This window comes from Sesamum indicum, linkage group LG10 (assembly GCF_026168435.1).
Source record: "Sesamum indicum cultivar Baizhima isolate 11 linkage group LG10, ASM2616843v1, whole genome shotgun sequence".
Classification (NCBI taxonomy): domain Eukaryota; kingdom Viridiplantae; phylum Streptophyta; class Magnoliopsida; order Lamiales; family Pedaliaceae; genus Sesamum; species Sesamum indicum.
In genome coordinates, this window is record NC_142666.1 from 17977697 (window position 1) to 18001283 (window position 23587).

The 23587-nt window shown below is 34.6% G+C and overlaps 4 protein-coding genes and 1 pseudogene across 8 annotated transcripts; 3 read left to right on the top strand and 2 right to left on the bottom strand.

The window, feature by feature from the left end:
* Positions 1–1212: 1212 nt before the first annotated feature.
* LOC105171727 (major allergen Pru ar 1 pseudogene) lies at positions 1213–1940 on the top strand (annotated as a pseudogene).
* Positions 1941–2113: 173 nt separating this feature from the next.
* LOC105171728 (uncharacterized) lies at positions 2114–4680 on the bottom strand. The gene is made up of 5 exons (XM_011092931.3): positions 4433–4680; positions 4187–4309; positions 3270–3350; positions 3087–3182; positions 2114–2710 (listed from the first exon to the last, which is right to left on the bottom strand). Coding segments are annotated over exons 1-5 (597 nt in total). The 5' UTR covers positions 4434–4680; the 3' UTR covers positions 2114–2414.
* A 2076-nt stretch (positions 4681–6756) lies between these two features.
* Positions 6757–10832, top strand: LOC105171729 (S-adenosyl-L-methionine-dependent methyltransferases superfamily protein). Of its 3 annotated transcripts, none has more exons than XM_088886107.1 (5): positions 6757–7169; positions 7570–7798; positions 8721–8876; positions 9612–10042; positions 10372–10422. In XM_088886107.1, exons 1-5 carry the CDS (start codon positions 6960–6962, stop codon positions 10405–10407), a joined length of 1062 nt encoding a protein of 353 aa, XP_088742233.1. In that variant the 5' UTR covers positions 6757–6959; the 3' UTR covers positions 10408–10422. The 3 variants fall into 3 exon arrangements, with proteins under 3 accessions (XP_088742233.1, XP_011091234.2, XP_020553206.2); XM_020697547.2 differs by lacking the exon at positions 10372–10422 and adding an exon at positions 10489–10832 and having other exon boundaries at positions 6758–7169; XM_011092932.3 differs by lacking the exon at positions 10372–10422 and having other exon boundaries at positions 9612–10301.
* An 87-nt stretch (positions 10833–10919) lies between these two features.
* LOC105171731 (plasmodesmata-located protein 2) lies at positions 10920–13211 on the bottom strand. Of its 2 annotated transcripts, XM_011092933.3 has the most exons (3): positions 12177–13207; positions 11546–11659; positions 10920–11457 (listed from the first exon to the last, which is right to left on the bottom strand). In XM_011092933.3, the coding sequence occupies exons 1-3, from the start codon at positions 12949–12951 to the stop codon at positions 11450–11452; spliced, it is 897 nt and encodes a 298-aa protein (XP_011091235.2). In that variant the 5' UTR covers positions 12952–13207; the 3' UTR covers positions 10920–11449. The 2 variants fall into 2 exon arrangements, with proteins under 2 accessions (XP_011091235.2, XP_020553208.2); XM_020697549.2 differs by lacking the exon at positions 11546–11659 and having other exon boundaries at positions 12177–13211.
* A 4410-nt stretch (positions 13212–17621) lies between these two features.
* LOC105171732 (uncharacterized) lies at positions 17622–23144 on the top strand. 2 transcript variants are annotated; one of them, XM_011092934.3, is made up of 8 exons: positions 17622–17882; positions 19472–19959; positions 20055–20127; positions 20208–20288; positions 20418–20481; positions 22158–22245; positions 22343–22427; positions 22844–23144. In XM_011092934.3, the coding sequence occupies exons 1-8, from the start codon at positions 17772–17774 to the stop codon at positions 22880–22882; spliced, it is 1029 nt and encodes a 342-aa protein (XP_011091236.2). In that variant the 5' UTR covers positions 17622–17771; the 3' UTR covers positions 22883–23144. The 2 variants fall into 2 exon arrangements, with proteins under 2 accessions (XP_011091236.2, XP_020553056.2); XM_020697397.2 differs by having other exon boundaries at positions 17624–17882; positions 19477–19959.
* Positions 23145–23587: the final 443 nt, after the last annotated feature.

Consider the following 23587-nt stretch of genomic DNA (forward strand, 5'->3'; position numbering starts at 1 on the left):
AAATTGAATTCTGTCGACATTCAACAAGATAGAGTTTAAAATTAAAATCGAAGAATTTAAAATTAATCCATTTTCTTTCTTTATTTTATATTAATCTAATATGAGTAATATCTTATCTCGTTGCTAACATTTTTATGTTTGTATAAACTTAAAATATAAAGTAAATTGCTACATCGTTTAATTAGTTTTTCACGTGGAATAAAACATGTGGTCAAAATTGACTTTATAATTCCGGAGGGAATTTTCACTTTATTAATTTCTTTTTATAATTTAAACTTCATATTTGAAATATTCTAATTTGACATTTATATATTTCTAGTGTGAATACTAGAATATCTTGTTGGAAATAATATAGTATTGATGCTACATATACATATTTATTTGAATTTATCTAAAATAAAAATAACATTTTATTTAATTATATATTTTATGCTAAATTATTAAATTTTAATTTACTGCAGGGCCAAATTGCTATATAAACTATAATAAGAATTAAGACGTAAAATGAATTTATTATATAAGATAGAATTTTTTTAAGATTGGGGTTGGGGGGGTGTTATTGGTGTTGCCATATAAAAAATGTAACATTTAATCATGATTAATTGTCACGGTTAATAATAAATAGTCGTAGCAAATATTTATTGGTTACGGCCACGCAACAATTGTTGGGCGTGATTTTTGCGAGGGTGGCTAAAACATAGTTATGACAAATGTTTTTACCAGTGCTTTATTTTAGCTGTAACAAATAATTTTTCATTGTGAAAAAGCTAATTTTTGCATCGATTTTATTTAATCGTGGTTTATAATAATTATTTACCATGATTTTTAGTCATAGCCTTTAATATTGTAGCTAATAATAATTTTGTTATAGTGTTCGTATACCACCCTTACCAGAAGATTTGAACTTAAATAAAGAGAACTTGCTTTGCAACTACTGGCTATACATATACATGAGAAAAACCATGTCCTCTTAATGACAAAACACTAGTCCACAATGAGGTGCTCTCTGTTTGTTCAGCCCATGTTTTCATACAGGAAACTGCCCATCTGCATGCATTATTAAATCAGTTCATAACTAAAATGCACAAAAATAATTGATTCAACTATGTCGGGCTAGAGCCACCGAATATCCGGAAATATAATTACATGCAAGTAGGATGTCAATATGCAGTGCAATCTTCTATTCTACACTATAAGTAGCTCTTCTACTTCTTACAACTCCCATCACTCACCCAACGCATTCAGCAAATTGCCTTCCTTCTCATTCCTTCTTTCTCATCATTTCTAGCTTCGAATCACAGCCATGGGTGCCATCACTTACGATATTGAGATTCCTTCCTCAATCCCGGCCGCCAAGATGTTTAAGGCCGTTGTTCTCGATGCGGACACCCTTATTCCTAAAATCATGCCCCAGGCTATTAAAAACGTCGAAATCTTGGAAGGAGATGGTGGTGTGGGAACTGTCAAAATCATCCATTTTGGTGAGGGCAGCCAGTATAAGAGCGCAAAGCACCGTGTTGATGCTATTGACACGGAGAATTTGACCCACAGCTACACCATTGTTGAGGGTGACGCACTGGCCGGAGTTCTTGAATCCATCACTTATCATGTCAAGATTGTGCCGACTGAAGATGGAGGATGCATATGCAAGAACAGGAGCATTTACCACACCAAGGGCGACGTTGAGATCACTGAAGAGAAGATCAAGGAAGGAAAGGAGAAGGCAATGCAGATGCTCAAGGCCATTGAAGCTTACCTCCAAGCTAATGCCTAAGCGCTAAATATACAATCTGAGGCACTATCTCCCTTGTTTTCAAGATATTATTGTGATATTTTCTTCTGTTTGAGCTATGTATTTGGGGGTTTCTAGCATCGTAAAAAATTGTACTTTGTTACTGTATCATTTCAATAAAAAGTGATTGTTTTCTTGATTGCTATCATATTTGATGCTTGCAACTGATCTAGGATGCTTTGGTATAAAATTGAATCTTTTATTGTAAATTACTGTCGTGTCTTGTTACTTTTTGTATTACTTTCGACATATACGCGCTATGTTTGTAATATGTTTCTTCAAATATACATGTTATAATGCGAGGTTTATATGTACAAAACCTTTTTCCCCTTGATAAAATTCTTATCTAGACTAAATTTGACAGTAATATATGGGTAACTTGCAACAAGTTCCGAATTCATATTACACATATCCTAACTACATTTCTAAAGATTGTTCGCGTTTCATCATTCTGTAATGAAAAATTTCAGTCATCAAGCATTTGCCCAATTCCTTCACATCACATGGACTCTGCACTTTTCCATTTCTGAGTTATATGATATCTATCAGCTTTCAAAGTCTTTCTTGTACAAAAATTTTCATCAATATTCCACCGGTACTAGGAACAAGTTTGTCCACAATATCAGTTCCAAGTCAGTTTACCGAGAAGCTTGTGGACTGATGATGGCGCTATCTTTTTCCGAGGTCCGGTTCTCATGCTTGAATCAGCCCCTTCCGTTCCACCTTTGGCTCGAGTATCGTCCTTGGGCTCAGCTGATCCCTTGTTATGTCCTTGTGCTGGTGTGAAACTCTCAGCAGCTGAAGATTTTGGGAAAATCTTACACTGCGGGCGTCTGTTCTGATTCGGGCCACCATTCTTTAGACCTGAATGTTCTTCTTTTCTTTCCTGTGTTCTACTGCCGATGATTCTATCATTTTCTGAATAAAATGAAAGATTGTTGTCAGTACAGCCCATCAACTGAACATAAAGAGATAGAAGCATACTACATCCAATTCAAACACTAAAAGAAGTGACTTTTTTTTGTGGTTATTACCATGGTTAAACACAAAAACCGTGACGAATATCAATTAACCACGCTAGGCAGCCGCTGTTAATCATTGTTTCTGCAAGCGCTGTCAAGGCTTGTTTAACGGTGGTAGATAGTTTTGATTAATTTTTTAAGCGGTACTCATTTGTAAGGTAGGAATAATTCATCTTTTTGTAGTGAGATGAAGGGAAAAACTGAAAGAGCATAATAAAGTTCAGCAACATCTTCTAAGTATTTTATTAGGCAATTCATAGAGTTAAACTGACCTGGACTTGATAAGACGGCACGCGGCCGTGGGGCAGAAGTAGCTCTAGCTTTTTTGGGACTCTCCTCCATGACTGTATTCTTTTTATTGGCTAGTTCTGTTAATCAACAGAGTAATGAATTCGTCATAAGTTACTCGACCACTGCAACACTCCCCTTAAACATAAAACTGATGAATATCAAACCTCTGGATGCGTAAAAACTAGGTGGTGGTGATTTTGGGGCATAGGAGCGAGGAACTCTCGCCACCGGTCCTGGGGAATCATCTACATATCCAAAAAACAGAACTCCATTAGTGCACGTCGTTAGGCTTCTCAATGACAAAAACTACGAGACACAAGCTTTGTGCTCACATATGAAATTTCTAGTTTCACAATTTAGACCCACCAATCTCACATAAATAAAGAGCTACTAAGACATAGACCTTCAGTGGCCGAAGCATACCCATTCAAGATCACATTATCAGAATTTAGACCCACAGTATGTAACACTAATGCGGAGTTCAGTGTCATTCCAAACGAAAATAAACCATTTTACCCTCCAATTACCATTAATCCCCAAACAGTCTTTTTAACCACATTGGGTCGTCTCCGATCCCGATAAGTCATCCTGCTCAATAAAGAAGGCCACAATTCAAATACCTCATTTTGACGGATTCACTTGGACCACTCGTATCAATACATGTTAAGGAACTACAAAGCATCTCCTCAACTCTATGCTAACTGTGTTTTTCCACCACCTTATTAACTTAAGCATCCTGGTTGGGGCTTACCCTTCAATCCCCGACAACATTTAAGCACAACATTTGTAAGGTGCAAATCGAATCTTGATCAAACCCAAATTCTGGTTTAACCGACCCGAAAGCTACTCGGATTATAACTCTTCTCAACCCCAAGGCCCAATCAATAACCCGACAGGAGGTAAAGAAAAATTGTACTAATCCTAACCAGGAATCTAAACAGAAAAGATCACCAATATTACTATAACAAAAGACTGGCCGGAAAACAGGACAGAACTTCAAGAAAGGCAATAACTGAGAAATTCAATGTATATGACTAAGAATTCATTAAGAGATCAAAAAGGGCAAATAATTAAGACATACCCGAAGAAGAGAAATGCTGGGGAGAGAGCCATTCAAACGCCTTCAAGGACTGCAAAGAACTCTTCTCATAAGCATATTGATCAGCTTCTTCTCTCTGTACTCTCACCTTCACTTTTGGATACACTTTCAAAAATTGAAAATTAAAGACATCCAAAACAAAAACCATTTCAGAAACAATAAATAGAGTGAAAGTATGATCGAAAAACATGATTCCAACAACAACAACAAAAATAAAAACAAACTCACTTAGATGCCTCCAAGATTGAGCTACACTGAGGGTTTTGGCTTCAGGGTCAGAGAAACAGGGACAACATGCAATTAGAACGAAACTGAAGGGAAAAGAACATGTGTGAAAGATGTGGGTATTTCGAAGGTGCAAAGGAAAGATTCTTGGAACCAAAATGTTAGAAAAGTGAGATGGAGTTGTTTGTCTTTTGGGGTTTGCGAATAGGAAGAGCCGTGGGGAGAACCGTCGTAATGTGAATAGGAAGTCAAATGTGAGTATTTTGTTGGAGATGGGCAGGTGCAGGTGTGCAGTGGTGGGTCCTGCGGCACACTTTCGGAAAGTTCTGAGGGGACGTGGGGCGTTGTTTAGAATCAGATGTGGTCAGCTGTTTATGTTGATTGTTCTAATTTTGTTCTTGTCGTCTCCGGTTAGGAGAGACACCTCATCCACCATCTGTCTCAAAAATAATGAATTTAGTTGACTCTGTTGGTGTTTTGTAGGATTGGAATTCAAAACCTTTAGTTATATATATATATATATATATATATATGAAATCAAACACATTTGTGTTGATTTCCATAATTATTAAGCATGAAAACCTCTAATCATATCTTTTGAAACCTTTAAGTAGAAAACAAAGTGATCCTCCATTGGTCTCATCATTTCATGTTTTTTGCTATTACAATTAATTACTATATCTATCAACAGTTTGTTAAGCTAATTGGAATTTACACTTGTTCAGAGGGCGTAACTCTTTTGCTCCCACCTTGAACATAATTAGTGTCACTTTCGATTTGAAATAAAGACACATGTTATGAAAATAAAATAAAAAAAATGATTACCATATATCATGTAAGCATTGTTATGAGAACTGAGGACATCGTTGATTACTCGTAGGCTATATATGATGTTCAAGATATCGAAATTATCAAACATATGTTCACACTCAAAGGTGACGGGCATTGTGGTTAAGAAATTATAACTAGTTGTTGATGGCACTCAACCTAATTGATAAAAAATAATTATATAATCTAATTCACTTCTCTTGTGATTTTTATCAAGTTGTAGCGAAAACCACACGAGCATACTATTACTTCTACATACAGCATGAAAGTGCGACGTGTATTATGTTTGCACTACAAGAGAACAGAATAATATCATAAACGAAAACCTGTTGGTTTCTAGATTTTACAGAAAAGAGATGGATTTAGCAACGAATTTAAACAATATATGCCGGAATATGTTCTTGATTTAGGACAACTACAACTGTAGAATGCTTTGCTTGCAAGTGAGGCTTGAGTCACGTTCTTGCCTCTGGAAATTTGCAGATGCATACATATGCCTTGTTGGTGTAACGTTTGTGTTTTTCATTATTTTAATTGGTAAATTACAACCATCTCCCTCAAATTTAGCATAATTACAAATACTTTTTTATTATTTAAAAAATTATATACACGTCTTTAATTTTGATGTACGTCTAACAACGAGTCCATTCCGTTAAATATTCATCCAATTTTTGTGGTCATTGACCAAAACACTTTTTAAAATTATGATTTTTTATATAATTTTTTATAATTTTTTTAAAATATTTTTATGAACTAATATTCTCTCTAAATTATTTATTTTGTAAATTGATGTTTGTTGCTCGTGCGATTTGATCAAACAATTTAGAATTAAAGATTTCAAATCTATAATAAAAGAGTCGATTTCGACTTATTTAAGGCATTCGCTTGTTGTGAATTTTAAGTTCTTAATTTCTTTAAAATGATATAATAATTTGAGGGACAGTTACATTTATTTTTATTTTTATTTTTTTGTATAATTACAGAAATTATTCGGAATAATTAAAAATGGGAGTGGTTTGTGTAAAGATGTTAACGTTTCTAAGAGGTATATGTGTAATTTTGCAAAAAAAAATAAGAGTAGTTTGTGTACATCTAGTTAACATTCTTAGTGGGCATATATGTAATTTTTAAAAAATAAAGGTGGTTTGCGTAAATAGACATATAGGTCAGGAGGTGTAGATGTTACTATCTCTAACTTTAATATTTATGTGATTTTAGAGTTATTTTAGATTCTAAATTCACTCATCTATAGACATATATGATTTCTGAGTTACACATACACCCACCAAAATATAATATTATTTACATGGTCATCTATAATTTTGAAGACGTCAACAACATTATATAAACTACACATGTTGGGTGATTTCTATAATTACGTTTCCGGAGTGCAAATGTAATTATTAAAACAAATTATTTTGAGTTAAATTCATTACGGCTATTTTAATTAGAAAATATGATTATAACAAAATACTTGTTTTTGGTCAAAATTCATTGAAACATTTCTTAATTATAATCCCAAATGCAAGAACAGCGACAGCCCAACCCTGCTAAAGAGCACTAGGATTTGCTTAAACCCTAATTTTTGTTGATTAGATCAAAACCCTAAAACCCTAGACTTGCTTTGCTTTCAGCTAGAACTTTTCTCGTCTACGAAAAAGAATTCTTTCGAAAAATTTTGAATCAATTTCTAACTGCAGAAATGTTGAAATTAGTGAGGTTCAAGCAAAAATCGAGCCTCCGGCGCTTTTCGACGGCGATGAACCGCCGTCATATCGAGGACGAAGGCGATTGGTTTTACTCCTCAGAGTGGTGGGGCGGTGACCCCTCTAATAGCCAAACAGTTTTTCGAGAAACTTCCCACAGTGGAAACGGTGTCGTATCTGTTCTTGCTCACCCTTGTTCCAAACCAGTACGTTCGTATGTTAAAAGTGTGAAGTGCAAATTTTTTTGTTTATTGATGTAATGTTTAAATGACTTTGAAATTATCTTCTTAGTTCTCTTGAGAATTGACAGTTCTATAGGATTACAGTAAACGGGAATGAGGAAGAAACTCCTCTGTTTGTTAAAATGAAAAAATAGTTGAAACATTCAGAGAAATGGATTAGTTGAAAATTGAGCTAAGTTCTACTTAGTGGTTTAATAGCAATGTGGAGATTATTCTAATTACTGCTTGCAACCATGTTTACATTCTCTGAGTTTCATTTCAGAATAATCCCTATATGCTACTGAAATTATTCTTAGCGGAACTTGAATGCGTCACATTGTTTTGGCATTAGATAAGTCATTAACTGGGTTTGATATTTTTGCAGGATAGATTTTACTGGGCAAGAACAGAAAAATGGCTTCGACAGAGGTATGCAGAGATATGTCCAGGTCTTAAACATGATGACAAATTCCGAGTTAGTGGTTATGAATGGAGAACACTTCATTTTAATGACTATACTCGTGAAAGCACCGTTAAAATATTGGCTGCATATAGGGAAGAAGAACCTGGAACTTTGTGCTTTATGCAGCAGGCACATTGTCTGGCTGTACCATGTAATTTCACCAGACATTTTTACTTCTCCTCTTTGGAAATGTTCCTGCCAAAACTATGAGGATTTCATTGTACTATGTCATATTTCCTTGCGGTTCTTATGTTCCAGTCTATCTTCATCTCCAATAATTTTTTAAGCATATTGAAAACTTTTCTAAAAGAGGCTGCTAATATCTGGATGTTTTGGAGTTCTCGTCGAGTTTAGTAATACACTTTCTCTTGTGATCTCGAAATTCATAGGTTTATTTTGTTTTAATTTCTCTTTTTTACTGTTTTGTAAGTTTGTATCCTTTTGATCTTTTCTTTATTGGTAAGTCTGTAACTTTTATTTTGTATAATAGTGTCTTTTACGGTGCTTCATTTTTATTTCTAAGTCAGAAATTTGGTAAACCTTGGCTCAAAACTCTTCTTATATTAAAGCTTGTTAACTTCATAGTATGGCACTGGATTTGTTGTTTCTGAATTGTTGATCGTCTCACCTATATGCGTAGAAGCTGGTTTACAGCAACTCTGTTTAACGCAATTGTCTTACATTCCAGAGTGTATCCAGTAGAGACCTGATTGGTCAGCATGCCCGTTTGGTTTTTGGAGGGCACATAGGGACATATGTCTATCTCATTATGAATTTTATTCTTAGATGTATTGTTGTTGTCTTCAATGGGAGAAAGGGAGAACAATGGTGGTAAAAGAATGCTAAAGATACTAAAACTTGACTACAGATGATTGTGAGGATAGTTTCGTATTGGGATTTCAAAACAAGATTAAATGCAGACAAGGATTGCACCATCAAAGTTTAAATGAATGAAATTATTCCTTTGTACATACCATTAAGAAAAATACAAATGCTCCCTTCTTCACCTCCCGCCCTTCCCTTTTCTTGAGCAAAACTTAGGTCACTCTTTATTGACTTTTGACTGTCTGCAGATGTGAAGAGTATGGTATCTGCTGGATTGGCAACCATCTCATCAAGTAATTATGATCTCGTCAAGAATGCTGTAGATGGGAAGCAAACTATGAATATTTTATGCATAGGTCATGGTGGAGGGAGCATACCCTTGTTTTTGGCTAGTAAAATTCGAGGTTAGAAGATGAACTTCCTTTTATATCGATGATCTAAGAAATATACTAGATCTATGTAGCATATCATTTTTTGGAGGTTTCATATGAGTGGATAATTGTAGTTTGGTACCTAAATTTCAGTCCTCACATTGTTAGTGCCTAATATTTGCATAGATTATGTAATTCACATTAATGATATTTTCTCTTTGGAGCTTTTGTCTGGTAGTACTTCGACATCATGTACTAACATAAGGAGGATTGTACCAATTACTTTTGTGAAGCTGACATCGGGAAATGAATGGGATCTTCTTTGCAAATGAAATACTATGATCCAATGTTTTTTAGCTGCTACTTCTTTAATAGATGAGTTAGTGTTTAACCACAAAATTGAGTACCTACGAGAAGAGGGGCAAAAAAATGACCAACCCCCTCTTCCGTATGCTTCTTATATATTTCTTTGGTGACTTTTTAAAATATATCTCTATTCTCATCAAAATGTCTCTTTGGCCTTAACTACGTGCAGTTTGAATCTGGGTGGATCCGAGGAACAAGAATGTAATGGGAGTTTTACATTATATTGACTAAGGATCTGCAGTTGTGCTGTTTCCTTAACAAGGAAAATAACATCTGCATTCTAATACACATTTTTGTCTCTGGTCCATTTGTGTCTGTGTGATCTTGTTCTTGTTTTTGCCCAAAAGTTTGCTATTTCCTTTTCTTAAGTGACTAAATAGCTTATTTGGGGGTTGTCTTCAGGTGCAGTGGTTCACATAGTCGAAATTGACCCTATTGTAATCTCAGCTTCAATTCAAGCCATGGGGTTTCCTGCTTTCTCAGTTATGACACCATCCAGCAAGCGTGCTTGTCCAAAACTATCTCCTATTGATGAGGTGTTGTGGAAAGGCACTCATGAAAGACTATTCTTATTTAATTCAGATGCAGAGAAGTTCATTTTAGAGAGCACCAATGTCTATGACCTCATATTTATCGATGCCTATGATGGGGAAGACATCTTCCCGCACAAGTTGTGGGAACCCTGTTCTCCATTTGTGCAAGCTCTGGGGAACCGACTTCATCCGGATCATGGAGCAGTTGTGGTGAACCTGCATGCAGATGTTGACTTGGTTGTTGACACACCAAATCCACCCGTTTTCTCCTTTTTGCCGATGGGAAAGCATGTCTCTCAGGTATGCCATGCGTATAAAGATGCTCTATTAGAGACTGAGAGTTCATCTAATGGTTTTGCATACACAGTATCTGTACCTTGGGTGTGCAATACATCTCTTGTTGTATGTAGAGGCTTTGACAGGCCTGAAGACAGTTCAGCCTGGAGTGTGGTTTTGAACTCTCTAATGTCTAAAGCCCTTCTAGTTGAGAAACTTGTAGATATGCCATTTTCATGTTTGCAGTATATAAAAAGAGGTTTCACCCCTGTGGATTAATATACATGGATTGAATGCTTTTAATGGGATTGAGATTTAGGTCCGCACGAAATTTACCTATCTTTTTGCCTCAGGTGCTACATGCCACTGATGGGTTTTCCATAATATAGGAAGAAACATATGTTCTTTCACTATATATAATATTGCTCCAGATCTTTTGGGTCAAATACATTGATTTTTTGAGGTCTCAGGACCTTGAGTCTTGGACAGCTACAATCATCAATATATGAAGATGCTTGGTGAATAACATATCATATGGATGATTGTGATTATCAAGCGCCCCTTGTCCAACACAGCTGCAGAATGGACAATTCAATTTAATTGAGAGGAAAAGGCTTTCCAATAATTTCAGGTATCTCTGATGATGGTGAGTTCTGTTAATTATTTTTTGTTGAAGTGAAAAATGGAAGAAGTTTTACCAATTTGGTAGTTCATTGACGTATAGAATGGTAGGACACAGATGGCAAGAACTCTCTTTCAAGAGATTGGGGCACTGATAAACAGCTTCAGGATGCTATTTGATCAATTTCCACAAGACCCTTTTGTTAATTGTACCTATATCTATGATGTCTCACTAAACTAAAAGCTAAACACAAACAACATAATACCAAACATATACGCATAGAGAGAGAGAAGGGCTTTTCCTTGAAAGCATAAAAGCTTTGAAGAAACAAAAGAAGATATTTCAGACAAAAGAAGAAAACAGACAAGAAAGGTCACATGGCAAATGGGACAAGAACGCTAAAACAGGTTGGTACTTGCCATCCTCTCATTTTCTCCACAAGCCATTACATTCTTGTGTTCTTTTAACAAGTGACCTTAACTTCATCCTTAGTTGATGGCAACAAAATTTCTATAGCAACATTTTCTTGCCAACAAGAGTTCTCATCCCTATCTCATCTTCACTGCCACTGAAAAATATCTTCTAGGATAAAAAATGCTACACAATCTGAAAAACCTACTTTCTCCGACCGATCTTATATTGGTTGATACAATGTTGTGGAATTCAAAATTGACAGCACTCAAGCAACCTAAGTCCATCTTCCTTAAACACATAATGATACAGATGGTTTTCTAGTTTGTGTAGCTTTTTGCAAGAAGAGAAAGCTCCACCTCAAGAATAACCTTTGGTTTTGTATATTTCACTTGGTCTCAATAATCTGCAAGAATTCAGACATCATCAAGATAATGCCATGAGATTGTAAAACGCAACAAAAACAAGATATGTCTATCATACTTGCTACCTACCATCTTTCTTCTTGATTAAACCTCTTGCAAACAGCAAACAAATGACTAAAAACCCCACTCCTGCTGCCCCTCCTAAGATTATAGCCACTGTTTTTCCTGTATTTTGCCCTGACCCTGTAATTAATAATCAAGACAACTTGCACTATTAAATTCAATTCATGTTTGGATAATCAATAACGAATCCAGAGATACGGCCCGCGAATCTATGCTAGACAATCCATCTTGTTTGGAGTGGTAAATTTTAAAATTCAGATATAAACATGTGAAGATCTTGATAGACTAATTCTAACGGATTCAGTCTCTTCATGACCATTGGATTACACGAGAAAGATGGTGAACGTCGTAATCCAAGGGCCAGTGGAGGACTGGCTCCGCTAAAACCGGACCACTGTATAAACGTCTCTGACATCGATGAAAACATATTCCTCATTGAATATTTGCTAACCAAGACAATATTAAATAACCTTAAAGGAGACAGATCAGAAACCAAACTTAGACAAAAACCCTAAATTTGCTGGAGGAATGCAACTCCCTATATTGTTATAGTGCAATTCACATACAATTAGGCAAAAGGTAATTAAACAAGAAAATGCAAGACACCGTTCACTTTTCAGCAAAGAAAAAGCAATACCTGAAGAAGAAGGAGAAGAATATGAGGCAGAAGATGATCTTTTAGGGACCCCATTTGGATAATAGCTGTAACTAATGAAACACTTGTGAAGATAGATTTGACCAGCAATGGAGCTCCCACACTCAACCTGAGCTCTCTGAACTGCACTTTTCACACACTCCACACAGTCAGAAGCTCCCACATCACCTTCGCACTGCCCCAACACATAAACAGACTGATAGCTTGTTGTGTAGAATCCACTGTTACTACTTATGCCATTTTCTAGTGAAGATAAAGCAGTGTCCCTTCTCTCTTCAAATCCAGCCCCTCCAACATTTGTTCCACTACAGCTCTTGTACAGCATTTCCATCCCAGATATTTGAGCAAAGCCTGCAACCTCATAGAGCATGTAACAGCCAAAAAGCTGGATTCTTGCAGCAATAGGCTTCCCACAGAGCTTGTCTATAAGTATAGGCAGCTTACTAACACAGTTATAGCAATCAACATTCGAGAGGTCACCTCTGCATTGGAAAAGACCAGTTATTGTGGTCTGCCCACTCCCAGAGGTTGTCTTGAAGAACTTCGCCTTCGAGGACTGGGCAATGAGGGTGCCAAACAGGGAAGAAAGGGCTTGTGAATAAACCCCAGTTGGATCTGATAAAGCCTGCTTTGCACAGCCCTTGTACACTAAGCTGGTGTAGTCAGTTGCAGATTTGGATGATGGTGTGAGCTCAAGAATGGTTAAAATGACCAGAAAAAGAGGGAGAAACCAAAAGGGATTTCCGGGCAAACCCATTGGGTGGAATCAAAGCATTCTTGTTTCCTCTGGAGGGTAAAAAGATTGGAGTTTTAGGGCTCTCGGAAGATGGTTTTTCAGTTAACAATGAGGAAAAAAGATTTGAAGGGTTGGCAAGATTTCTTGGTTTCCACCACTTTATTTTTTCACTCAACAAAAAAGGAGTCTTGGTTTTAGCTTTTGCTTACTGTCTACTGATGTTTGTCTATCTCTGGATTTGCACATATGAAGAGAGGTATCTTTTCCCTGTACAAAAATAGAGCTGTACTCTACAATATCCATTATATACATGGTAGAAATGTTGAAATCTCTTTTTCTTTTTTAAATGTAAAAATTGGAGTGCTTCTAAAATAATTTTTAAATATTGAATATTTTAGTATTTGAAGAGAATGAGAACAAAACTATTTAAAATAGAATAATTTTGAGGAAGAAAAGAATCAAATTTTGGTTGCCCCTCCCAGTTCAGAAATTTGACCAAATTGCATTGGAACTTATGCTTTGGAGTTTGAATTTGAATAATAATAATAACAATTTGTTACAGTACAGTAAATCTTTGTCATTTCTTTGACATGAGAATTAAATAAGAGTTCTATAATATCCTACTGACACCACCAAGTCCAACTCCAAAGGGAGAAGCTGATTTGTTTACTCAGAACAAGAAATTTATTACACTATTAAACTAAGCTGCCCATTAGGACAGTGTTGAGATTTACTCATCTTTAAAGTTGTAATTACTATAGCCAAAATTTTAATTCAAATTGAATTTGGACAGATTTAAGCACAATATATTTGACGTAAAAATTAAAATATAATTCAGAAAAAGTGATTATTTATTCTGTAATTAGTTCAATTCGATCGAATCAGATTTGAATAAAAATTTGTGTTATTACATATACTTAATTTATAGTGAATGATACTATATCCGTCTGTTACTTCAGACCGTAATGCTTGTTGTTTGATAAAAACAAGAGAAGAAAAAGAAACGTAGGAGCCGAGAGAATTAAAAAATAATAAAATAATTAAGAGTAAAAGAGTAGAAAAAAATACTGTTAAAAAAATGAAGGCATAATTATATAAAAGTGTAGATATTAGTTGTGTTCGTTTTCAATCTTTTGTAATTTGTTTTAGTTATACATAGATTTTAATTTTTTTTATATATTGATCCCTAAGTTTTGTAATTTTTGTTTAAATTATACATGGATTCTAATTTTATAATATGCCCTCATTATAATAATATAAATTTAATGTATAAATATAATTTTTCGACCCTCTCAAACTTTTATTTCGAATCAGCCCGTCATTAATCTTGGAGACTTGATTTTGACTTTTATTTGAAGGATAATAAATAATATAGGTGTGATTTAAGATGAATAATTTTGATGGAAATTGAAAAGTTATGCTAATTTTTATTTTATTTTTCCTTTTGAGTGGAGTTGGAGGTTAAGTATTTACTTTTTTGTTACCCAAACTTTTGAAATATTGATATTATAAAAACAAAAATTAAACAAAAAATTCATTAAAAGATTAAATTCTTGATAACCCATCCATGAGAAATATCTATAGATTCTATATTATATATAAATAAAGAGTATTTTATTGTTATCTTTAATTTAATAATATGTTAATTTTTTTTATCTTTTTTAATTGAATAATTATTTTTAACTTTTTCACTCATCATGATTTTTTAATAATTATCTTTTGGTAATTTTTTTTCTTATTCATTTTTATCTTATATATATATATATATTAAGTAAACTTTAACTCTATAAATAGTAAATAATATTATTTAAAAAAATATTTTATAAAAATTATGCACATACAAAGAATGTGAACACAAACTAGTAATGATAATTTATCTTGGTATAATTACACTCTTATTTCGAGGTTTTGTGTGATAACATGAAAATAAATAGGTCCCCATTAGTCAAAATTCATTAGTATTAACAAAAAAAATAAATTGATACTTACCTCAATTTATTTATTACAAACTTATGCATGTCAAATAATTTTTTTTACTAAATTATCCTTATAACGGTAAAAATATACCTCTTAAATGCATTAACGTGTGAATATGTATAAAGATACATTTAATCATAAAAATATTTATTTAACCTACAATAAATAAGTAATAAGCCAATCAGCATTGAATATGGATTTTATCCCTTTTTTTGGTAATATTAATTAAATTCAATGAATTTTCATTAACATAAATATCATTTGTTAAATGAAAATAAATTTTAAAAATATTATATATAATTTTTTAAATCACGAAAAATTTACGTATAATTACATCATATTCATGGAGTACATTTATCCCATTTACATATAAATCTTTTTATATATAGATGATCAATTATATGATATAATAATTGCGACGTGCATCGGTTATTAATAGAGCCCATAAATGCAGACCTATCTCCTTTAATTTTTGTAGCAATTATAATGATGAAATTTATTATGATATATATGTGTAATGAGTACTCAAATATCACATCTGCAAAAGGACCGAAATACCCCTCATTAAGGGCATTATCGTCATTTCGCGGTCAGGATCCGCGTATATTGTAGCAGGCGGGTCGCATGGGACCCGACCCGGATCGCGTACACCGACCGAAAACCCGGATAAGCACCACCGTTCGATCAGAACGCGCACCGACGAGATAAGGCCACGTGGCCCAGTACTTACCGTACAACTGTGTATTATAAATAGACCCCGACACGCCATAAATGAGGTAACTGATACGCATTAATTGAGACCGAACTCCTAGATCGAACCTATTTCATTCGACCAACCTAACTTGAGCGTCGGAGGGTCATTGTCGGGGACGTGCCCGACGAGCTCACAGTTCGTGTTTTCATTCTCAGGGAACCCAAAATCTGGTTTTGGACGAATTGGCGCTTCGAGTGGAGATCGAATCACGAGATCGCATATTTCGACCCGGATCAATGTGTGTGTATGAATGCTTGTTGTGACCTTTGAAAATTTGAGGAATTTATATGGGATTTGCTGTACATAAATATCATAAAACAAATTCTTATTTAAATTAAATTTAAATTTAATTAAATTAAATCAATTATATAATAAATACAATATATTTATTATTTAATTAATTGCTTTCCTAAATTATAAACATTTAATTTAATAATTATTGGGCAAGCATATTTAGGATATACTTATACTTTCTATGGCATCTACTACCATCTAATAACTAGATTATAAATTAACCACGGATCCTTTTTGATATTTTGGTGGTCCTATGGCGAGTAAGAAAAAAAAAGCTCCCTAACGAGGCATATATAAAATAGTTGATCCATGATCATAACTTTCTTTATTATAATTTTAACTGATTAATATCTTAACAAACAATATGCAATATATCAAAAAAAAAAAAAAAAAAGAAAAAGAAGCAATATGATAGCGACTAAATAATATTACTAGCTCAACTTACAAACTCTAATGTAAGAAGTAACACTTGGAAGTAACACGCAACCTTAAGTCAAATGATATAGCACCATCCAAGTAAAAACTCCAGCACCAAACAAACTGGGACAAGATTAGAGCAGCAAGAGGGTGGAGGCAAGATTAGATTCAAAGTTCTATGACTTAAATTAGCATCATTGATGAGTAAATTTAGATTGAGTTTCATCACTCGCTTACTTTGATTAGAAGAATCCGCGTACCTTGATGGGTTGGATACTGTGATGAACTTATGATCGAGAAGTTCGATTGAGAATTTGAGACGGTGCTATACAAAAATACTGAATAAAAAGTCATATGATATCAATGTTTATCCCATGATGGAAACCACTGCGGGAATTTCTCGTCTATTCCTTGATCTTTCAGTCCATGTAAAAAAAAAACGCGATGAGTTTTTCTTCAAAGTAGCAAGAATTTTTTTTTTCTTATATATGTATAGTACACTACTTTGGGTTGGATGTCCACTTGAGGGTTGAGCCCTAGGTTGCCTACCCTCAGGAATGGGCCTGAATTTAACCAAAATATTATCTAATTATATATTTATGTATATTTAAAATAAAGTAAAATGTATTAATACATTAGAGTTTTACCGCTTTTCCAGTATAATAATATATTGTTTTGATACCTTTTAATATGCTTTATTGATAAGTCAATTGATGAGATAGATATTGAGTAAATTTTATTATCAGTTGATAAGATGAAATAGTCCAAAAAAAAAAAGAGTTTGTAATGAATTATAAGTCTCTGTGAGTCTATTATAAATAGAGAACCCACAAATTCAAATTATACTGTTTAGTAACAAACTATCAAACAACTCTAGAATTTAAAGTGTGGATGTTGAAGAAGACACTGATTGACTTCTCTTGGACGGATGAAGAATTATTAGATTGAAGAGTGCTAAGATCCATTCATAGATGATAGATGAGTTTGTAGAGATCAAATTTATTGGTGACAAGACCTGAAGAGAAAATTCGTAAATTAAACAATACAAAATTCGCAAGGTTGGTATTTCACTGCCCTCATCAATATAATTAATGTGCACATTTTGTTAATAAATTACTTGATTTGCTATAATAATATCTTTACCAATTTTGAAATAACGCATTACACATACATTCTTTATATGTATATTTACAAATATATATATATATATATGTTTATGCATAGATATATAAATACATGGGAATTATACGCTTTTTTGGCTCAAAATATACGCGACAATGGTATACCTTGAATTATGTGACAACTCCGTATCGTGGGGTTTTCGAAATTTCTGTAGAACTCAAACCAAACCCCGAATCAAGAAAAGTAGGAGGAGAGGAGAAGCGCAAGGAAGAAGAAGATGATAAAGGAGGAGAAAATCACGCATGACATAAAAGACAGAGTTTCAAAGAAACTGTCAAGATTCTTTACTGCTACACCCTCTTCTCCAACGCCGGATCAAGAATCTGAGGTATCCCTTTTCTTATTTCCGTGGATAAATTCATGAATTTGATGTTTCGAGTTGGTTTCGAGATCTTTTGCGAAAATGGGTTGCAGTGCTATGGATGTTTGTGTTTGGTCAGGCAGTAAAAATTTGATCTTTGTGTTTTGATGCAATGCCATGTGCTGTGAGAATGGTTTTTTGCTTGGTTAGATGTGATAGTCTAGGGTAATTTATAGTGTGCGATGCTGATTGTGTAACTTTGACCTAATTTTGATTTAGTGATGGATTTGATGAAGTCAAACCAGCTGACGTTTGTTGGATTCAGTTTGTTTATGAAAGGAAAACAGAAAGAAAAATAGAAGAAACTGTGAGCTATATTCACATAGCCAACTAGAAAACTCATCCGCTTGGTTGTAATTGAAAAGGCAATGCTTTCCTCCTTTTTCGAGTAATGTCCGACTCCATTTGGTTAAACTGGTCTAAGATAAAATGGGGTTCTGGTACTGGACTATTTAGTGATGAAGTGGCTCTATGTCGTCTTGTTAGAAAATAAATATATTTAGTCAAGTCACCACTAAATTTACAACACCTATTAGAAGAATTATTTGGCCCACTGCAATCAATCAGAAGAGGGAAACCAATTCTGTTTGGCAGATCAAGATGAGTAGCTAACTAGTATGACAGTATGACAATTCTGTCCTTTATAATAATATGATAGCTTATTTTGAAGACAGCAACTCCGGCCCTTGTTTGTTTTGGTATAGATGCTGATTATAAGATATGTTCATGATGTTTGTTTGTTGTTCTCAATGTGGTTTTAGTGGAGAACTCTATTTTACTAGGCGTCAGATTTTAATGCGTATGGTATCTACATTACTCATGTGTAATTTTTTTCTTTATTTTAATTTTAAACTTTAAAGAGAAAGAAGAAATTGTTATTTGCTAGTGGAAAAGCACACTTGTGATTTTCTCCTGGTAAACTTTGGTTTCTTTTATGTATTACTTCTTGGTTTTGGATGTATGCAAGGATTTTGAAATGTCATGCACTGATGGTGAAGTTGAACTCTTTATTTGCAAAAGGTGATATTTTTGTTGCAGAAGTAAGAAAAAGTGTGTTTTCTTTCTTCTTCTCATATCAAGGCATATCTTAGTTAGACAAAAAGTATCCTCCTTTTGGTCCCTGCTTGTCTGCCTAGCTGTTTTTGTTGAAGGACTTTATTTTTTTCTTACCATATTTACATTTCTTATATGTTAGAGTATGAATTCAGAAATTTGAATTACTCGATTGTAATCTCTCTATTGATTTTTGCATGGAGAAATTAGTGTGAAATGGATACAGTGAAGTCTTCTGTCTACCCAGGCTGCATTTAGAATAACATATGCACACACACACACACACACAGAGAGAGAGAGAGAGAGAGAGAAGGTTAGCAAAGTATAATTGGATTACCTCATGAATTTACTGTTATGCCATGAAGGCTTATCTTATATTGATATCCAGTCCATGATCAATAATGCAAAGACTATAGGTCTTCATTTCTGAAATCACATGGATTTTGATATCTATAGTCTATTATGTAGACTGTCCTTATAACACCAGACTTCTATATGTGTAGGCCAGGCCATTTGCAGAACATGCAAAGTCTCTGTCTTCTATGGTGTCCCGACTCCCCTCAGCTAGTTTAGATTGGTTGAGACAAAGTGCAAACTACAATGGTGTCAAACCTATTGGATCACTTTCGTTGAAATGGAGAAGTAAAAGTTTCTTGCGGAAAGATAAACCCTTGTATGGATTTACAGAATCTGGTCATGAGCATGATGACCGAGCTATGATTAAGTCTCATGAAGAAAATGGAGAGCCTGACACTACAGAGAGCCCAAGTCAGAATTACAAATCATCCAATAGCCATCAGGAAAGTCAAGAACCTGGCTCTGGGAGAAGCACTAGTAGCATTGGCAATATAGCATCTATTCCACATAGTTTTAGCCAGTCCATGCCTTGCCTCCGCGATGAATCTCTTTTCATTTCTCCAGAGTTATATCAGTTTCTGAAGCCATCCCTTCCTAATATTGTGAAAGGTTGCCAATGGGTATTGTTGTACAGGTAAGAGTGATTAAAATGTTGGCTCGAATTTTTAATTCTGTGGTTCCATAATTAGATATTGATGTATGTTCCTAATCTAATTGAAAAAAGAGCAGTTCAATAAGACATGGTATATCATTACGCACACTCATCCGGAAGAGCGCTGATCTTCCTGGTCCTTGTCTTTTGGTAAGCCATCGCTATGACATTACAACTTTAGCAGGTGACAAGATGACTATTGTCAAGACTAAGTCCTCTTTTGCATGCAGATTACTGGTGATATGCAAGGTGCTGTATTTGGTGGTTTGCTTGATTGTCCCCTTAAGCCTACTGCAGTATGGAAATATCAAGTATGTCAATCCTTCTCCTAGCTTGAAATGATTTTGAAAATTACAAGTAATTATGACATCCTTTGCCATTTATACTTGGTACTTTGGACTAGTTTCAGTTTGTTAACGACTTAGTGACCTATTTGACAGGGAACAAATCAAACTTTTGTTTTCACAACCATATGTGGTGAACCAAGACTATTCAAAGCAACTGGTAAGAACTATACAGATAAGCATACCTGCAGATCATTTTCCTGTTTTTCGCTTGAAGGGGTATTAGATCTGAATTTGTGCTTATGTTCATGAAACTGAGAGGTGAGGATGAGGACCCCATTCCACAACCAAGTAATTTCCATTGATATGCCTCTTGAGCATATGCAGACTATTTGGATTTTTCTTTGAACAAAAACTTGGAACTAATACCTAAAGAGATCTTGGATGGCGTTCATGGGAGTCAGTAGATTCTCATTGATAATAAACCCTATCTGAGATCTACTCTTTAAGCATAAATTATCTATTAAACGGGCCAGACCTGATTCTTGTTCAGCATGTTTCCTGCTAAAATGCTAGACATCTTTGCGGAGGAATCTCATTGAACATAAAAAGTGAATAGTTGGTTAACAGATCTTGGTTGCAATTCTCAAGATCATTAGCTTCCCCTTATAAATCCCATTTCAGGAGTAACTTAAGCATCAAGTTCTCTTGAACATACATGTATCTTTGGCTACACGTTTATATTAACGCTGCTCTGAAGAAGGTTAGACTAGGTTTCTGTTTCAAACTATTTCCAGGTTAAGTTAGCTTTTGTTGTTTATAAGCTAAAAAAGGCTACTAGAAACACTTTTTGGTTTGAGTGGTTTTTTGTCTAGGGATGACGATAACTTTGCATGGTGTGGCATACCTTAGACTGAAACCACTTACATATTGTTGGTGATAATGCCAGGTCATTGTGCTCCTGCCAGAGAAAATGTAGATTGATTGTCAATTTTAGCCTTTCAGCATATTTGCTGAAGGGCAAAATTGCACTTTCGTCCCATACAAGAAAGGGTTTGCAGATGTAATCCCGAGCTTTATGGGCTAAACATATTTAATCCCATAAAGCTCGAGACTACAGTGCAAACCCCCTTATTGTATGGGCCTGAAAGTGCAATCTTGTCTTGCTGAAGCTTCAAATTTGTCTGTTAGCTCAGTTCCTCATAACAATTTCTCCAAGGATGTTTGATTTTCAGTTCTCCAAACTTCCAATTTGCAAAAAAAAAGAAAAAAAACTCAACCAACTGATAGAAATAGGAGTGATATACGATGATCCCTAGGGAATGAGGATGCCTAAGATGAAAATTTGGCAAGAAGAGCAAAATTGTCAATTCATGAAATTCACTCTGGCACGAGGAAAGTTGTTATGGTGTTAACACCACCCCTGACATATGGTGGTCACTGCAAGCATCTTATTTGCACTTACAACCGCTTCGGACGAAAATTGGGAAATGGAGAGCTAGCCTGTTTGCTAATCCCAAATTGAGTGGAACCAATTAATGATTTTTGTGACTTAAAGAATTGAAAGTGTTTATAAAATTCTAAAGAAAGGATATCTTAATTTGCTAAGCTGAACCATTTGACCCTTGTGACCTTGTGCTACTAATGAATCTTCTATAAGTGGTTTGATTTAACTGCTCAACTGTGTGACACCAGTTACACGTATTCAGATGCTAAAAGAAGGATGTCCTTGTTTTCCCTTTGTGTCTGTCATCATTTTTGTGTTGGGTTGTTGAAGACTTGATGAGGGAATAATAATTTCACTGTCACATTAGACTAGGAAGTTAAAATTGGAAGTAGTATTGGAGATTTTAGATATGAGCTAACAGGCTAATATTTTCCATATTACTTGAATAGGTGCCAACAGATACTTCTATATGTGCTTGAACAACTTGCTTGCTTTCGGAGGAGGTGCAAACTTTGCTTTATGTTTGAATGAAGACCTGTAAGTTCTTTTCAAGACATTGCAAAATTACCTGGATTATATTAATGTTATCCGTGGAGTAAACAGATTTTCTGACCTTGTTTGCTTCTCTATCAAGATTATCTGGGACCAGTGGACCGTCTGAAACATTTGGCAACTCGTGTTTGGCTCATGGTCAAGAGTTTGAATTAAAGAATGTAGAGGTACTGATTATTTGCCTAATAACCTGATTTTAGTACTTTATGCATCTCATGAGATAAATATGATCATACTCTTATTTGCCTAATAACTTGGAAGTTTCACGGGGGACTTGCCCTATTTCAGAAAACCAAGTAGTATTATGACTTCTGTTGCCTCCATTTGTTAACAGTACTGTTCCTCCTGAAGTTTTAGATCGTGTTTTCTCACGTAATCGTCACTATAAATCACCTGAAGATTTCAATCCTGCATAATAGAACTGTTCCTTTGGGCACATCTCATGGCACCAGAAAATGGAAGAGTCCCGTATAATGAATAGATTAGTTGATCTACTCTTTCAAACTGTGCCCTTCACTGTTTCTTCTAGTTCTTCGTTGAATGTTCTCTAACATGGTTTTTGCTCCTTTTCTCCTAATTGCAGCTTTGGGGTTTCGCACACGCTTCCCAGTACCATACCTGAAGCAAGACTTCATCTTTAGGATTTAATTTGCCATATGCTGATAATATTGATTGGTCCAATTCTTTCATTTTTCATTGTTAGTGTGAAGTTTGAAGGTAGTGCCCTCTTTTCTTTATAGAGGGGAATCCATCGTGTGTGTAGCGATATCGCTTCAATTGAATTGTAAAACTTAACCTTGGTATTTAGTGTGTAAAATACAGGAAATTTGTCGTCAAATTTAACTTAAGATGCGAGAAAAGAATGGTCAAAATATTAAACTGTCTTGAAATATGTTGTAAATTTAAGTCTGGATTATGTTGCATAATTCTTGCGAATTGATGTATATGTGAAAAGATAAGATACAGGATGAACAAACACTAATTGTAGAGCGACAAACTGAAGAGATCTTATGAACACATGTAGAATGATTTTTGTTTGAAAAAATTAATGCTAGTATCAAGCAGACTTTCTATCACAATACATTGGGATCGGGTTTGTGTGTGTGTGTGTGTGTGTGAGAGAGAGAGAGAGAGAGAGACATAACTGGATTTTTCTGAAGCAAGAATTTGGCATACACCAGGAATTTGAACAAGAGTTCAGAAGAACTGCCAAAAGATGATTGTTGGACGATAATCAAAAGATCTATTGACTGGCAACTTTTTTAATTCCAATATGGTGCCTGAAAGCACCATATTTTTCATGTCATGCAGCAATAATCGATTAGTA

Excerpts from the sequence above, each read along its gene's own strand:
- LOC105171731 (XM_011092933.3), bottom strand. The coding sequence starts at position 12,951 with ATGGGTTTGCCCGGAAATCCCTTTTGGTTTCTCCCTCTTTTTCTGGTC. Across the intron at positions 11,660-12,176 it reads TTCTTCTCCTTCTTCTTCAG|GGTCAGGGCAAAATACAGGA; the intron begins GTATTGCTTTTT and ends TATTAATTACAG.
- LOC105171729 (XM_011092932.3), top strand. The coding sequence starts at position 6,960 with ATGTTGAAATTAGTGAGGTTCAAGCAAAAATCGAGCCTCCGGCGCTTT. Across the intron at positions 7,170-7,569 it reads CTCACCCTTGTTCCAAACCA|GATAGATTTTACTGGGCAAG; the intron begins GTACGTTCGTAT and ends ATATTTTTGCAG. Across the intron at positions 7,799-8,720 it reads ACATTGTCTGGCTGTACCAT|ATGTGAAGAGTATGGTATCT; the intron begins GTAATTTCACCA and ends GACTGTCTGCAG.
- LOC105171732 (XM_011092934.3), top strand. The coding sequence starts at position 17,772 with ATGATAAAGGAGGAGAAAATCACGCATGACATAAAAGACAGAGTTTCA. Across the intron at positions 19,960-20,054 it reads CAATGGGTATTGTTGTACAG|TTCAATAAGACATGGTATAT; the intron begins GTAAGAGTGATT and ends AAAAAAGAGCAG. Across the intron at positions 20,128-20,207 it reads TTCCTGGTCCTTGTCTTTTG|ATTACTGGTGATATGCAAGG; the intron begins GTAAGCCATCGC and ends TTTTGCATGCAG.
- LOC105171728 (XM_011092931.3), bottom strand. Across the intron at positions 3,183-3,269 it reads TAGTTTTTACGCATCCAGAG|AACTAGCCAATAAAAAGAAT; the intron begins GTTTGATATTCA and ends GTTGATTAACAG. Across the intron at positions 2,711-3,086 it reads TGCCGTCTTATCAAGTCCAG|AAAATGATAGAATCATCGGC; the intron begins GTCAGTTTAACT and ends CATTTTATTCAG.